At 35.3% G+C, this 16,998-nt stretch overlaps 2 protein-coding genes and 1 long non-coding RNA gene across 10 annotated transcripts in view; 1 reads left to right on the top strand and 2 right to left on the bottom strand.

Moving 5' to 3' along the window:
* LOC111624929 (rho GTPase-activating protein 190-like) overlaps positions 1-2,968 on the top strand; it is a 134,394-nt gene extending 131,426 nt beyond the window's left edge. For all 7 annotated transcript variants that reach the window (XM_023367915.1, XM_023367918.1, XM_023367917.1 and 4 more), the window contains 2 exons: positions 121-226; positions 363-2,968. In XM_023367915.1, coding sequence (XP_023223683.1) covers positions 121-226; positions 363-561 — 305 coding nt within the window. In that variant the 3' untranslated portion in view covers positions 562-2,968. The remainder of the gene's footprint in view (positions 1-120; positions 227-362) is intronic.
* LOC111624931 overlaps positions 1-7,429 on the bottom strand; it is a 34,359-nt gene extending 26,930 nt beyond the window's left edge. For both annotated transcript variants that reach the window (XR_002756657.1, XR_002756658.1), the window contains exon 1: positions 6,566-7,429. This is a non-coding gene — a long non-coding RNA (uncharacterized LOC111624931). The remainder of the gene's footprint in view (positions 1-6,565) is intronic.
* Positions 7,430-7,849: 420 nt separating this feature from the next.
* Positions 7,850-10,122, bottom strand: LOC111624935 (putative defense protein). The gene is made up of 5 exons (XM_023367926.1): positions 10,087-10,122; positions 8,524-8,759; positions 8,318-8,448; positions 8,150-8,247; positions 7,850-8,063 (listed from the first exon to the last, which is right to left on the bottom strand). Exons 2-5 carry the CDS (start codon positions 8,744-8,746, stop codon positions 7,997-7,999), a joined length of 519 nt encoding a protein of 172 aa, XP_023223694.1. The 5' UTR covers positions 8,747-8,759; positions 10,087-10,122; the 3' UTR covers positions 7,850-7,996.
* Positions 10,123-16,998: the final 6,876 nt, after the last annotated feature.

Below are 16,998 nucleotides of genomic sequence, written 5' to 3'. Positions count from 1 at the left end.
AATTATGTTCAACTTAAAGCAATCCTGAAAACTGAATTAAAGTTCTTTTATTTTACTTATTACTTTCAGATTTTATGACAGTCATTTGATAAGAATTTCACACAGTTTTATATATTTCAGGCATACAAGATAGGAGCTGTCGATTATTTGCTTTGAGGGATCTTCTGAAGAAGCTTCCATCTGTAAATTTCGAGATTATAAAGTTCATTTTCCAGCATTTTGTAAAGTGAGTAATTTATCTATTAGTTTTTTTTAATTATTTTTTATGTATAAGCTTTGCTAGTGTATGTCTGTTGGCTACCCCCATCATATTTATTTAATGTAAGCCTCAGAGATTACATGAAAGAAATTTCATATTTTAGAGTGGCAGAAAATTGCCGGTTAAACAGCATGGACAGCAAGAATCTAGCCATCTGCTGGTGGCCCACACTGCTTCCTCTAGAATTCACCGACATGGACGTTTTTGAGAGGATGCGACCGCACCTGGAGGATTCCATACAGACGATGATCGACCAGTTCCGTTTCCTGTTCTGCGGCGAAGAAGAAGTCGTAATGGTCTGAAGAGACGAAGCCACGATTCACTCATCGGTCAATTTTTCTGAGAATCGGGGGGATCGGATAAGCCGCACGAAGGCATCCCTCTACTCGAGTCGTCAGGCGATTGGAAACGGGCCGTTCTTATTTCGGACAGGCAGTAAACGGTACTCCAGTCTCCGGGTTTTCGGCAAAGTGTGTGGCATGATGATAGGTGGTGCAAGAAATGTTTGTAGGAAAAAAAAGAAAAAAATCTATGTTATTTTACAGTTTTCTCTGTGAACAGTAGAATGCACTTTAAAAAAACATGTGTCGTAGAATGTATAGACTCAAAGTCCAACAGCCATGTGAATGAAACTACAATTCCCAATTTAAATTCTGATTTTTATATATATATATATATATATATATGCATATACATATATATATATAAGTCAATCAATATGGGAATACCGATTTTGTTTATTTGTTTTTTTCATTTGTTGCACTGTTAGGAGAGCATGTAGGTAGAAGTGGAGATGTTAGGCATTATATAGAAAAAAAAAAATCTAGCCATAAAGAACCAAAGGATTCTCACTGTCTGTCAACATGCTCATCTCAGGTAAACTAGTTGTAATTTGCTGTATTTGTACCACACAAAAAAAAAGATCTGACTGAATAATCAAAGAAGAATGTTACGGGCAGGTTACGCCCCACGGAATCATCTCCCAAAAACAAAAAAAAAAAAAAAATCGCAGGACGTTATTTTCCAACGCGAGTATTTACCTTCGACGCACCTAAGGTGTCGGCGGCATTTACACCCCTCAAAATTTCTCAAAAACAAAAATAAATAAATCACAGGTGACTACAGTGTAACCACGTAACAACAGCAAAAAAAAAATTTTCTCACTCGGCATAACTATTCATTCCTCACATCTTTGTACGTTGTGTATTGTCATTTCCTGTATCCAGGTTTTGCAGCACAGCACGGTATCGTTAAAGTGGTCAATGTTGCCTTTTAAGTGAAAAATTTTCATTGATGTATGCAGATATATATATATATATACATATATATATATATATACATATATATATATAAGTATATATGTGTGTATATATATATATATCATATCAGCTTCTGTGAAGGAAAAAAAAAACAAAAAAATTTAATTAATTGCTTTCTGTAAATTTCAGTGACTTGTGATATGTAAATTTTAGTTTTTGTACAGAAATAATAATTAATAACACAGGAATATAGGCATTTCTTTTTCAAAACAAAATATATATATATAAAAGTGGGCCCGAAAAGTTGATGATAACGGCGATTTTCGAGAGAAAACGTGTACTTAAAGGAAAAACAAAACAAAAAAAAGCATGTACAGGTTTTTTAGAAAGGGTGCTGCGAAAAGTAGAGTGCATTCATCAAAATGTTTGTACAGAATATTAATGAATTGTTCGGTTTTTTTTAGTTTTTTAATTATTATTAATTTCTTTGCACATACTGCAGTCGAGTTTTGCGGTCGTAGTCTTGTGTCGTCATAAAATCCCCCCCAAAAAAGACAAAAAAAAAAGAAAAAAAAGGTTGGACGACTCGAGCCTTTCTAACTACATTGGCTATACTGCTACACTATTTGTCAGATCGAGGTTTGAAAATTTAAAAAAAAAATACGGTTTTTTCCTATCTAGTAATAATAATAATTGAGGAAAAAATTATATGTATATTATTATTATTATTATTATTTAACAAATTATATATATTTACCTTGTATAATACGCAGCATGTATGTGATCTAGTCATAATTATTGCTTTCTTTCCACATCAGTTAAGAGAGAGAGAGGAAAAAAGGAGTTTTGCATGAGAGTTTTTACATTTTTTTAGTACCTTTTTCTAAAGTGTGTCCATAATATCGAGGAAGAAGAAATATAAATAAACATTTTCTGCACCTTTGTGGATGGTAAAAAAAAATGATGATAATAATAAAAATAATGCATGAGAGAGTATTTGTTTCTAGTATTAAATATAGTTAGTTGCAGAGATTTCTTATTATGTTAACGCATTGGTCAAATCGAAAATATATCGACTGGTACGTGCCAAAAAAGAAAAATTAAATAAATAAAAATAAATTGGAGTCAGGCATTTTCCAGTTCTAGAATTCCCAGTTCCGGAATAATCGTCATCTCAGGTTCAATTCTAGATTGTGATATATGTTAGAAAAGAATTCGTGTTGTTCGAATGGAATCTTTGAGCTTTATTTTCTGTCATTTTTTTATTTTCTATTCTGTAATTATGATTTCAAATATGGGAATAGATTCCATCCTGACTAGATCCTTTCTTTGAAAAATAAAAAACAAAGCAAAAGAAAAAACAAAAACAAGAGGGAAAAATATATATATAAAAAAAAACAAATCCATTCTTACTTCTTGTTAATCCTTGAAGTACAATGTAAGTTGGTTTNTATGTTTATATATATTATATAAATATATATAACTATCTCGAATGAATTGTGTATTTGTAAGATTTAGTGGTTTGTTCGCAATAATTAGAATCATGTTATTTGCATCATCAGACGATTTAGTTAGCGGAATATTTGGTGTACGTTGCTGTTTATGAGAAATTAACCTTCCCCCAAAGCAAGCAAAAAAAAGAAAAAATAATAATAATGTGAAACATGTCATTTTTCCTGTCCAAAGTTTCAAAAAGACGAAGCGAAAAAAAACCATGAGAGAACTCTTTTCTGTGTTTATGATTTCTGTGATTTTTCCAGGCGAAAGATTAATTATTATGTTAATTTTTTACATAAAATATTTGCTGTGTTGTAACAGCAGCACCTTCGACAATTTTTTAAGTGATAGAAACGAGAAGAGGATTTTTTTTAATGCCGTCAGTATAGAGGAAAACAACAAAAAGACAAAAGAGTAAACCGACAATCGAGGATATAAAAAAAAATATATATAAAAATATATATATATATATTCAATTCACGTCCGCCAATACTTTGTCTACTAGATTTGATAAGAATATTTTTTAGATTATGTTTTAAGATATTATATATATTTTGTGATATTTGTCCTTAAGTTAGGATCTGAAGATTTCTTTCTATCAGAAGACATATCAGTTTTGTCCACGAGCCGCGAGACTACTCACAAAAAAAAAAATCAATTGTGTGAATTATAATATAATAAAGCGTGACGACTATCGGAACTGCAACATCACCCCCTTTCATTGTAATCAGATATTTTGGCCTGTCTGACAAAATTTGTACCATTTTTCTACATTGGTGTTCGAGTGTTTCGTTCGATACCACACACGCATATCTTCGGAGTATTGTAACGCAAATCGATTTTTTCCTTTAGAGAAATGATGAAGAAGAAAAAAATCATAATAATAATAAGAGTCTAAACTTCAGAATCCTGTCTTATTATTGTCTCATGTTAAAATTTTGTTATATATATATAAAAAAAAAGCATGAAACAGATGGATTGTCATATTTTGAAGTGTCTTAATTAAACTTGTTCTTAATAAACATCCTGTGTTACCTGATGATAACGCGCAACCCTTTCTCCATACACCTACACTTTAACATAACTCTCATGCATTACTCTAGGTTAGTACAGCTTTTCTGCTAGACGAGGGGGTGAAGCTTGTAGTGGAGCTATATATATATATAGCCTATATGTGTGTATATATATTCCTGATTAACACATAAACACGTAAATTGTTACGTTTTATTAATATGGAACAATTAAAAATGTCACGTTAAAGGTTGCTCGTCCGGATCGATATTCGATGAGAAATACAATATATAAAGTTGTGATTTCTGTGACGCTCGCTAGTCGTATTTATGTCGCTTACTCGATCGTAAAATAGGTAATTGTAACTAAAGCAAAGCGCACAACAGTGTTTTGATACTTAATCTATATAAACGGTGCGAATATACACATATATTGACTAGTGTCGATGTACTGAGTTAAAGTGTTTTTGTGTGTGTAAATTAATCGAAAACACCGCTTTAATTGAAAGGGGTGCTTAAATACTGTTACGATAAAAATAGAGAAGTTGCAAAAAATCGTTACTTTTTATGAATATTCGGTATCGTGGACAGTTTTGTTACTCTGGTACCACTTATAGATTCCTGCAATAGTAATAATATATCATTTTTCTCGGCCGTAATCTGGAGAAGATAAGCTACAAACGCGAATTATTCGTTCATCGTAATTACTATTAATGAAGTGCGTGCACATTGCGGTTACTGGATCCATTGTTAACGCTCGTTACGTCTTCATTAATAAAGTTAATGATAATTCTGGACAGTCGGTCTCTATCTGCGGGATATTAATGGGAAAGAAATTCCCAGAATCGTAACAATTGCTCGTTTCGTTTGGATGACCTCGGACGAATACAAATTTCGTCACTCCCATCGTTTCTCTACAGTAAAATCAATGACATTCAAAAGCCAACTGGAAAATTTAAGTCTCTGATAGACTGCTAATTGTTTCCAAGTTTTAAAATCTACCGAGAATATTCAAAAGGATAACGCGCAGAATATCCCTCTCGGTATGCAAATGAGGTGATTCGTAAGCTAATTAAGTTACGTGAAAACCGTGTGACGTTAAAGTCTGGTAACGTTGCGCGTGTTTATTACATTAAACAAGAATTAGAACTTAATTCGAATCATTCTTTATAACGTTAGTGGATCAATTTTCAGAAACTATAATTATCCAATTGCATGTCATTTCCGTGGAAAAGGGCAAGACCAAATGAAGAGAGTTTTATCTTCTGTTGAGATCCGAATCCAAATTTCTTGGTAAATTTGCTTAATATTCTCCATATAAATGTTGCGGATTTAAAATATCCACGCTGCAATATAATTGAACACGTGCTAATATATCTTACGAGTTAAGTGTTTTTCGCCGGGAAAGTTACGCAACTTTTCGCTGTTTTTTTTTTTTTAAATTTCGTTTCGGAATTCAATATTCGAAGAACAGTTAACGATTTAACTTAAATACCGTATCAAGGAGGAATAAACACCATTTTTTTCGGCGTTTAACTAATTTATAACGTGTCAAAGAAATTACACAAGTCATTGTTATTCTTTAGATCAGTGTTTTTCAACCTGTGGGTCGCGACCCCCTGGGGGGTCGCGAAGCCTTACACGGGGGTGGCGGGTAGAAGAAAAAGACAAGTGTTTGAAGGTCCTACACTACATTAAAAAAAAACTACAATTTCAGCGAGAATTACGGCCCACCCCAGAAAATGATAGCGGAAAAAGTGTTGAGCTGATTTGCAAAAAGAAATAAAAAGTAGAAAAGAAGAAGCTGAAAATTCAAATAATAAAAAAAAAAGGTCAACAGTTCCCTGTGCCTAATGTTATAATTAAAGGAAGTTTCATACTTTGTGTGTGTTAAATTATTGTCGATTCTTCTGAAATTTTCATTTTAATAAACAATAATTTGTCTCAACAGAAAGAAAATTAAATACATAGTTTTTAAAATCACTGATATAGTTTTAATATGGCCCTAGGGGGTCTCCAGAATTTTTTAATTTGTAAATGGGTCGCGTATTCAAGAAGGTTGAAAAACACTGTTTTAGATGATCTCAGAAATCCGAGCATTTACAGTTCAGTGTGTAAAACAATTTTGCATATATACCGGTATTTCTGGTGTTCAAAGAGTTACTATTAAAGATGCAAAAATGAACCAACCCAAGGGCCAACTCTATACTAAGCGGGCACTTGGTACATTATTTAGTACGGACAGATATAACGCTTTATAAAATAAAAATTTAAATATATTATTTTGTAATACTTCATGCAGCTGGGGCCGCCGGTTGCCCATCCCTGAACTAAAGCATGTGTTGTGCGTATGAAATTCAAGTTACATATATTTTCGTTGATAACAGGTGTTATCAATAAGATATTTCACATTAAAATCAATGAGTACTTTATGCAATTAATTTAATTAATAAAATTAATTGCATAAAGTGGTAGAGTTAAATAGCATACTTAAGAATGTGAATTATGTTATAATTCATTCTAAAACTAAATACACTCACCGAAATTCAGCATACAAGCGATGAACCTTTCGTCGTCTTCTCCAATCATTTGGACGCCATATTGAATTTATCACTGCATTGAAACTTGTTAAATAATTGCATGCATATATGTAAGGTAAGCGTGCTACAGTCTTATAGAATTGTCAATATTTGAAGTATAAGCGAGAATTTAATTAATTAATTGATAGATTTATCGTCTGCGTTTTCGCGCCCACGACGCCATCTTGAATTTCTCATGACGTTGGTGATTTGTTTTTTCTAGAACAATCGCTTTACCGAGCGCTTACAAACACAATTTTAATTTGCTCACTTTTCCAGAAGTCGAAATATTTAATAGAATGTCCATAATAAACATTAAAATGCCTTTAACGAAACTTTTCTCCGTGTTGTCGTCTGCTTCTCTTATTACGACGCCATCTTGGATTCGTCATTTTTAATTCTGCATCGTTTATGCAACAGGTAACTCGCTCTTTGGCATTCAGAAGTCGAAGTATTTAATCTTATTTCATTTATAAGACTTAAAATTAGATCCAGAGGACTTTGTTTTGACTTAATTCTTTACTTACATCGGTGTGGCTTTTTCTGGTCGTCTGCTTTCGACGTCGAGCGCCATCTTCCACATTTAACATAAAAAATAATAATAATAATAAATTTTGTATTTATAAAGTGATTATTAATTGCGATCGTAATTTGCGAAAAATATATTTCTCGCGGAATAAAAAAATTATAAAATAATTTCATTATTATAATTCGAAGTTTGAGAATCATCGATGCGCTTCGTAGGTAAGTGAACGTATTAAAATGGCGGCAATTCAAGGTTCTTATAAATTCTAGCTGTGTAAATTACATCTTAACATGGTGCCAGAGTTATTTGTTTACAATTAAATTATTCGACTTTGTAATATTACGACAATTACTATTGGTTTAACACGCTTGAGTCGTGTTGACCCAAACGTGACGTTTCTTATTGGTGGTGACAAAAATCTCCAACCAATAAGAACATTGGAGACGAGAAAACCATTTTATAAAACGTGTCCTCATTGGTCGAATTAAATTCAAATTACCGGAGTGGTTCAATCCAAGTATATTATAGCGCAAGCTATTAATTCTACAAATATATGGCCTCATTTTCGCCATTTTAACTAGTTTAATTCTAAATAAAGCTGGCATATGTGTACGCGCGAGGGAAAAAGTCACTAACTGCGCTTGAAAATAACAATTATAAACCGGAATCGAACCCGTAATCATCTTGTAAACGGGATTAACATTCCGATTAGGACGACGAAAAATAATTATATTTGTGTTTTTACAGATTAATTTTATTTCGTATCTAATTTACTTACAAAGAAAATATAAAAAGAGTAGTAGTTATACGAATAACAATTAAAAAAAAGAAAGAAACGTGACTGCGTAACAATACAGTAATGGTGTTTATTTGACGGAGAAGGAGTCGGAGTTGATTCTCCAAAATGTTCTGAAATTCTGAAGGATGGTTGCTCTGTAAAAGAGGTATTAAAACTTGTCAGAATTTTCTTACGTGCTACTAAATCGGGGGGTTGTTTCGAAGCGGCGACGTTTACTCACCCTACATATAAATTGACTGGTCCTTTCAAGGAGCTAGGAACCTCCCAGGTGACTTTCAAATCTCTCTTTTCGTCTTTTCCGTTTTGGGTTATGGAGTCCTGAAATGATTTTTGACATTTAGAAAATGGTTACTGCGCGAATAAACTTTTTACAATGACGTTTTCTTACCTTGTCTGCGTCACACTTGACGGGGTGTGCTCCGTCTGTGGATCTAAACTGTCCACTGACTGGTTTATTTGACTGGCTGTCGAATACCCTCAAGAAGAATCCTTGGAAGGAATCTTCGCCCTTTATGGTAACTAAGATTGGGGTATTGTTTTTTTGGTTACTTAAGTGTCTATCACTTTTGTCTAGCAGCAAAGGGTGTTACTTACAATTGACTAATCCTCCTGGTTGTGCGTTCTTGGGGGAGATCTCTATTCTGTATGGTGAGTTGGATCTCTGAGCTTCGTAATGGTTTTCTAACTTTTCGTTCTTCTCGTTTCTCACCTTGTGACGTGGTAGGAGATCAACACAGGCCGTCGAAGGTGCACCAGATGGGTACCCTTCGCACCATGCGACCAACGACAGCAACACGGCAGCAAACACAGCCTTCATTTTTTGATATCTGCTGAACAAATGGAAGGAATTCAGAACGTATCTAGACAATTCGGTGTAACCGGGCGGAAGCGATAAATTTTGCAACGCTTTATTTTTAAAATTATAAATCCGCTTAGGGGCTCAATAACGGAAACTAGGTTGCTTATGACTCAAGACTGTAATAACGTATTATCGAGGGAAAACTCGTTTTAACGTTTCCTATTCGCCCCCAATCGATTAAGCTGGTATTTTTATGTGTCTTAATTATTGTTTACACTTGATAAACAATGAAATTTGTCAAACTTACTGTTACGGTCGTACAAACTAGTGTTTAAGATCCAGTTTGACTCGATTTTATGATGTAAAATTCACTTTTCCGGAGGCATTGCATACTCGACGACCCCGTTATCGGAGGTTTACACGGGAGAACAGGATCCGAATTCACCTTGGCTGTAACAATTAGCCTATTTTCTCGGGTTGGCTAAAAATAAATGTACAGAAAAAAAAAGAACAGTCCTTCGCTCTTTTTGAGTATCTCGATACAACGCTGAAGGGTCGAGTGAACACGAAAGAAAATGACGAATCAGGATGTCAACACTTCCTTTGTTATTGTGGCGTTGAAATAAAAAGGGTTAATGTTACACAAAGATGCGACTGAATCTGGAATAAAAAGCCCATTACGAATTACTTCCTTTTGTCTGTTACCGTATTCATAGTCATTATATCGAGGCATACTCTATATTGACAACGCCCTGTTATACTTAATCCCGAAATGATGGGGTTGTTGCTATATCCTACACAAGTATAGTGAAGCGCCCAATGCGGGTTACATTCTGGGCGTTGTGACGATTCGGCCACGTGACATTTGTGGTCCCTATTGATCTTTTGCATTTGAGTGAAGGGTTTTGAGTACTCGAGGGTCACTTTCATCCTTCTTGCACCCTTTATAACGTTAGGCGTCGGTTCGAAAGATATGCAAAAACGGGAAGGACGAGTTCAAAAATAGTTCGTTTAAAAACGGGTTCGTGAAGAAAAAGTTGTTTAATCAACTTTTCAAAGAGGTTTTTGATCTTTTGTTAACACAAAGAAAAGAATTTAAGGAGTCGAACTTTGTTAAAAACGCTCTCCACCGCGCCTTACGCCGGACAATTTCTACAGTTCTTACAATGCGTAACGCGCGACGAGCTGCAAACGCGACGCGTAAAAGTGGCGAATTCTTTTTACGTTGCATCGCGTCACGTCACGTTCGCGACAATAAAGTTATTAATTTAAAAAAGCGACGCTTCCCGTAACCGTAACCAAAGTGGGGGGGAAAGAAGGTATAAAAAAATCGCGCGGGGAAACGCGAAACGACTTACCTGCGAAGCTTTACACCCCACCAACTGGTTACGCGGGTGGTGGTTACTCAGTTAAACGACTGGGAAATCACGTGACCGGCTGGAAACTCGCTTCGCTATTGGACATTGGAGACACTAGAAAAAGTCACTCGGCACCTTTTATTTTGTTTTACATTTTGAGTGAACGGGTGATCGGCCGTTTAGATCATATCGTGACAGAAAATGGGTGTCGAGGCGTAGAACACTTGAGTTTTCTGTCGTTACGCCGGGTTACCTTCCTTAAATTTTACACTAAATGCAAAGTTTTCTTAATAGAGAAGCGTCACCGAAGGACCGCGTTTAATTTCTGGCTTTATTGTGACGTTACGCTTGACGTAACAGACTTCGATCGCTTTTACGTGTTCGAATTTATCTTTCGGAATTCATTTTATCCAGCTGAGGGTCAATAAAATTAACTGTTAAAGCTGATTTTCCAGCAATATTTCCGGAGGATTTGCGTGCTCCGCAACCGAATATCTTCAGTCTAATGGGTTCATTTTTATGTAAATTCGCTCAAACCACGTGATTATAAATCTTAACTATTTCCGCATCCCTCCCTCCTGAAGATCCCACTGAAAATTCGTTAGGAACCTCGCTCCTAACGAGCGAAACCACCACGTGACGCGAATTTAGCAACGTAATTAATTGTTCTTTTGCCCCCGAGGGTGAGATGCAATTAATAGGCGCCATTTTGTCGTCACCGAAACACATTAAACGTGCGCGTGACTGGTTCCTTAACATATTTACTCAGTCCTCGAGTTTCCTGCTGTACACTTTTTTTTTTTTTTAATTTTGTAAATGATCCTAAAAGATGTCAAGGATGCTTGATTTGCATTTAATTGCCTTATCTGTAGGATCTGCAGTGACTAGGCATTTTTTTTTATTTCCTTGTGTTTCTTTTCACAATGGACGGTGCGTGAAGGAGGTACAGTAAATTCCCTAAGGGAAGCGTCTGATCGCGCGTGTCGATGCGTCGAAACGGAAGTTACGCGTGATTGCGCGTCGCGTTAAAGATTTATTTAGCGCCCGGTTTTAATACAATAATAAACTACTCTGTCTTATTATAGCTATTTATAAACACGTAAACCAGTTTTGTTTGTGTTAAGTGGCGCGAAAATCGTATAACTCGAGTAGCGCCTTCGGGCAATATGGCGGATGGATGATGGTTCGTTAAAGGCTCGAATAAGATGGCGGTGAAAAGACGGTGCGTATAGCTTACGTGTTACAAAATAATCTTATTAAATTTTATTTATTAATTAAATTGCTTATGAAATAAATTTTAATATGTAAATTTCTTATTTAATAACAAATTTAAAGAATTTTATTACGTTTTTAATTAGCAAAATAGATTCAAAAACGAGTTGGCGCATTTTAAGCAATATGGCGTCGGAAAGACGATTCGTTAATCCATATTTACTTTATTTCTAGGAAATTCTATATAAATATAATGTTAATAATAATTTAAACGGAAAATTTACTTTTTCCCCTCTTTCTTTATAAATAATATGATTTTCTCAGACGAATTTTTTTTATTCAGAAGAAATTATAAATATACCTAGAGACCGACCTCGAGAAGAACAATGTAATAACACCTGGAGTGAAGGAAGAGCCAATAAACGGGATTTCGAGGACGAATATAAACCTAAATTAACAAAATTACGGGGAATTGTCCCTATTTTATGTGACTGTTTGATCAGCTTTATTGATTTCTTCGAAAACATACAGATAAACTAGGCAAAACGTGACGAAACCCTTTATTAAAAGTGAAAAGTATTTTTACTTTTACTAAAATGTTATTGTTACCGATACACAGAGTTGCCTAAAAATCTTTTAACCATGTTTTGTGAACACTCGGACTTTGCTAAGGCAAAGCAAACCTGGGTAATATGAATGACAAGAGGGGGTGCCTCCCGGGAGGATTTTCTTTAGAGTAAACCATATTTAGGTGTTAGACATGTGAAGAAATGCATGGCCAGTCGATTGGCCAGGGTTGACTGGCTAAACCCGTCACCGATGCTCCGTGTTTTAGCCAGGTGGGCACGCGCTCAAGGTAGGCTCGTGAACACGAGTCATAAGCTGAATTTATTAGTGGCATAATTACTGTATTGAAGGAAACACTCGGTTGAAATAACTTATTTGAATAAGACAGAAGTTTATTCTTTACAATAGTTAACTGACTTTTGGGCTCCATACTCCATAGCAACAAGTCTGGCCTCCTCCTCCCTCAGCTCATATACACTATCTCGTACTTGTCTCTTTAAGAGTGCTCGCAGTCATTGGTGTCTAAGGGTAATTTGGAGTATAAACCTTTCACGGTGGAAAGTACCACAGAAGCCCCATAATTTTCTTTTGGTGTTCCTCGCATATTTGTTATAATCTTTCAGGGAGTTCTTAAAAGCCTCCTATTCACCTGTTAGCTTCCTTACTACCTTCCTATGCTCTGCAAGTTAACCAAGAACAATTGTTCCTGTGCTCTCTTGCTAGCTATGGGCAGTTATGATGACAGACTATGCGTGAGGACTTCTTGGAGAGTTGCTCATCCGATTCCATCCTGGGTCCCCAGAGCGGCAAGGTGAGGCCATCCGGTTTTTCTACTTATCCTGACTATTGAACATTTTTGCATAGGGGCCTTAAAATTGGAGTTATCCCATTAAAGATTGCTTCATTTCTTTCAATACGAGATCACCAGTGACCGAGTGGATAACACCAGTGAACAGGTCACAGGTTCGCGCCTGACCAACGAGTTGACAGCGTGGAGTTTTCCAGGTTTCTTCAAGTGTCTCACACCTATGTAGCGGTCAGTTTCCCATAGAAAGTCGTCAAGGGAGACATTTCCTCTTGGAAGATCTCCCACGTGTTGCGTTGCCATATTCCATCAAACCGAAACCAAACCCTACAATATTGTATTCTTATATGTATGTTGCTGTTGTATTTTTTGCATATAGGTATACTGGTTAATTTAAAGTTTATTATGAACTATCACTTGTTACAAATCAGCAACATGCTGAGCAGCAGGAAACCTTGTACATTGTTTCTGATGACGTATACATTAATTAATTACTGTAAATACAAATTTATTATTAACATTTTTCCATATAATATTTTCAGTGCCCAAGTATAGCGCGTTGTGTACCCTATCAGAAAAGTTCTTATAGTCAGCTTTTAGTTTGAAGTTTGCATCATCACGAATTCTATTTATTACAAAAGTTGCGTTTGATTTTTTTTATTTTCAAAAATAAGGGTGCATCTCGCTTTCCAGATGACCTCTTGGTCAAAGCAGTAAACTAATTAATTAAGTAATTATTTTTTAACAGGGAAATTAGAGTGGAACTTTACGTTTTGCCAGGAGATACATATATTAAAAATTTTGTCTACCCAGTGCCAAGTTTGCTCAGCGATGTGGCACTCAAAAAATATGTGATAGATATTTTGATTGTGATCACACCGAGGACAACGAGCAGTACTTACACGCTGGTAGGTGTGAAGATACTCCTCCCTAGTCATCACGATGTTGTTCAAAATTTTCCACGGAGGCTCCCAGCATTTACCCAGGTCTCATATAGGGAGCCTCCCAGCATTTACCCAGGTCTCAAACAGGGAGCCTCCCAGCATTCACCCAGGTCTCATACAGGAAGCCTCCCAGCATTTACCCAGGTCTCATTGCAATTGATCGTAGTATCCATTAGATTTTTGTTGATACTTTGCTTACGAATGTTCATGTAGACGGTACTGGACCTTAATTTATTACCGATTTGCTCATTATTAATTATGGTAGTAACAATTTCTCTCCATTTTATATATTTACTGCAGTTGTCGAGAAGAAAGGGGAGATTATCATCATTCTTAGTAATACGTTTAACAATAGGACCTAATATATAATGAGCGATGAGAGCAAGAGGATGGTTCTGATTTTTTATAGCATTAACCATATTAGCAGTAGCTAAATGATTTTTTATAGCATTAACCATGTTGACAGTACTGATGTTCATGATATCACATGTAATGTTGCCGTTAATATTAAGCAATTTACTTTTATTTTCATTGATTCTCATACCGGGTATACTGCCCCAGACACTACTTTTATAAAAAGTCAAACTCTGTCATAATTAAATAAATGAAATAAAAAAGAAAGTTAGTTCATCTTCCGAAGCAATAAAGATTTAAATAACGTAATTGTGTGGATGGTGGGAAGGAAGAGGCAATCAACCTCCCACTCTGGGGTGACCCGGAATGTAGTCATGATGAGCAGGCCCAAGAATTTTTCGGGGTGGTGTGTTTCGAATATGTCGGGCCCTGTCTCCAATTATTCGGCCACCTTAGCGTAAGCCTGGCTGAACCCACTGTGGGCTTGATAAAAAGTACAATGAGATCTGGGTAAATGCTGGGAGGCTCTTTGTATAGTGTCTGTAGTGCTAGAAAAATAAAAAATGCTCTTTTCCTCACCTTTTATGATTGAAACTCTACTGTTTTTAGGCTATATCTTTACAGATATTAATTATAATTATAATTTTTACAGTAATACAGACAAGTAGACAAATACATAAAATAATTTGATAATATACACAATATACATACATAATATAGAGACATACGTAAAAGAATTAAACTGTAAAGTAAAATTTCGCATTGTTTCAATTTTTGATGCATTACTTTAAGCCAAAGAAAGCATGTGTTTGTAGGTTGCATAAAAATATACATTTATCATAGGCCTATGTACTGTACATAGTGCCACCTCATATTTTATCAGACTTCGCTAAAAGCCATAAGTTCTTCTCATTGATACAAAGAATAACAATGCGATGGTAATAAATAATTTCAATATCATAACAAAAGAGCAATTTTCCAAGGAGCATCGTTACAATTTAAATGAACCTTTAGTACTTTGTAGGACCTTCTTGCCTAGATACAAGCAATAATACAGTAGGGCATGGCGACATACTGGTACTGTATCCTGCAACTGTTGATCCTGATTCCTCATACTCGTAGATGTTTGAAGTTGGCATTCCATCTGGTTTCATAAATGCTCGATGAGCATGCAAACCCATCGAGCGTTTGTGAGATGGAGCAATCTAAAACCGGGCATGCAAATAAAGTGTGGCAATGTTATGGATGCATTCCTGAGAAACCTTAGCTGTGTGTTGCCTGTATTATCTTTCTAGAAAATGACTGTTTGTAGCCTTGCCATAATAGGCAAAAGACTGAGCAGCGTGATTTCCTAAGCGTACCGCTGTGTCGTCAAGTCCCTCGTACCACTATTAGGGATGACCGATTGTCATTAGATTTGCCGACTTTCAGAGTAACAAATTCTGTAAAAAACACCAATTTAAAAATAGTGATGAGTGAAGAAAGCCTCCCTTCTAAATCCTGGTGGTCAATGCAGTTAAGGTTTCATTCTATCGCTCTGGATGACCCGAGATCGAATCAACTGCCAATGATATAAGACAACGCAATACATGGGTAATCTGCCGAGGGAAATGCCTCCTGGGAAGACTTTTATGGACAACTGGCCCTATTTAGGTATTACTAACATGAAGAAAATATAGAAAACTATACGTGGCTAGTCCGTTGGGCAGGCTCTAACCCACGACCAACTCCCAGTGTTTAGTAATTTTATTCGCTTTGTCACTAGTGGACCGTTTCACTCATACTATGAAATATGTTGTTAAGCATAATTTAGTATTTTTCTCATTTCTTGTTTCTTTCCTTCCATACATGTCCTTCATGCAATTAATAGCTGAGTCTTTTTTACATTTCTTCTATAGAAATTAATAATTACACTACATCTATTCACGGAATTTCGTATTACAGTTGTGAGTATTTTATGAAGATAAAAACACCAATTTTTCACATGTGTAAGTTAGAGATTTTTCACACTTTCACACATGGAAACAGCATGGTCTGGACAGTAAGATTACTTGACACCAAATGAACTCAGCAGAAGAAGAATGATCGTTGTGACTGTTAAATAAATTCAAACAAATAATATAAATTCCGAGTTTCAGTGCCTTCACTGAAACTTAAATTTATATTGAAGTCGCAAAAATCTTAAAATTTTGGAGTGCATATGAAGAGACTAATGAAACCCTACAGAATCTCTGAGATCCCCGATTGCAGTCGGTAGGTTAAGTCTACTTTCTTCCATTATACTGTTTCTATAAACAATTCAACAGTGGCGTGTCGTGACATTTGATGACAGGGAAGCTGTGTTTCTGTAAGAAGCCGACATCCAGGGGCAATCAGTCAATCGCGTGTCAGTGATGGTCAAAAGAAAATTATAATTAAATAGAGCTTCGTAAAGACAGTTGCTTCCATTATTTTCGTATAATTAAAATTAATACGTATTTATTTTTTAGAAAATACAAGGAAAGCGGCGCATCCACCGCTTCCAATGACGGCAAGCCACTGCAATTCAACAAGCAATAATATAGGTCTAAATGACAAATCAAATTCAGGCAATCAAATATGGCGGATCTCGAAAGCATTCGACGCTTTTTAGACGAATTCAACTTCATACACGCTAGCAATTCGAATATTACAGAAAAAGTACCGAATATATGACGAATACAATCAATTTTTCGTAAATATTTCGTTAATTTATTTAGAAATCCCACAGTTTAATGCACGTTTGCCAACGCGATTGCAACTCAATAGCGATTCACACGGCGATCGAATCAATTTAAATTTAAATTTTAAATTCAATTTCAACCAATGAGAAGCAAGAAACCAGTTGTAGCAGACGTCATTGGAATGTTTGATCAAAAGTTAAATAAAAACGACGATAAAAGTTTTAAAATGTAATTTATTATTTTATCCTCAGTTAAATCATTAAACAATATGCTATTTAAATAATTATTTAAACGAAAATTAATTAAAATTATTTAATAATTCTTTCAC

The sequence above is a fragment of the Centruroides sculpturatus genome, unplaced genomic scaffold (assembly GCF_000671375.1).
Source record: "Centruroides sculpturatus isolate CEXI.00-Female unplaced genomic scaffold, Cexi_2.0 scaffold365, whole genome shotgun sequence".
In the NCBI taxonomy this organism is placed as follows: Eukaryota; Metazoa; Arthropoda; class Arachnida; order Scorpiones; family Buthidae; genus Centruroides; species Centruroides sculpturatus.
This window is presented reverse-complemented; position numbering and strand designations above follow the sequence as displayed.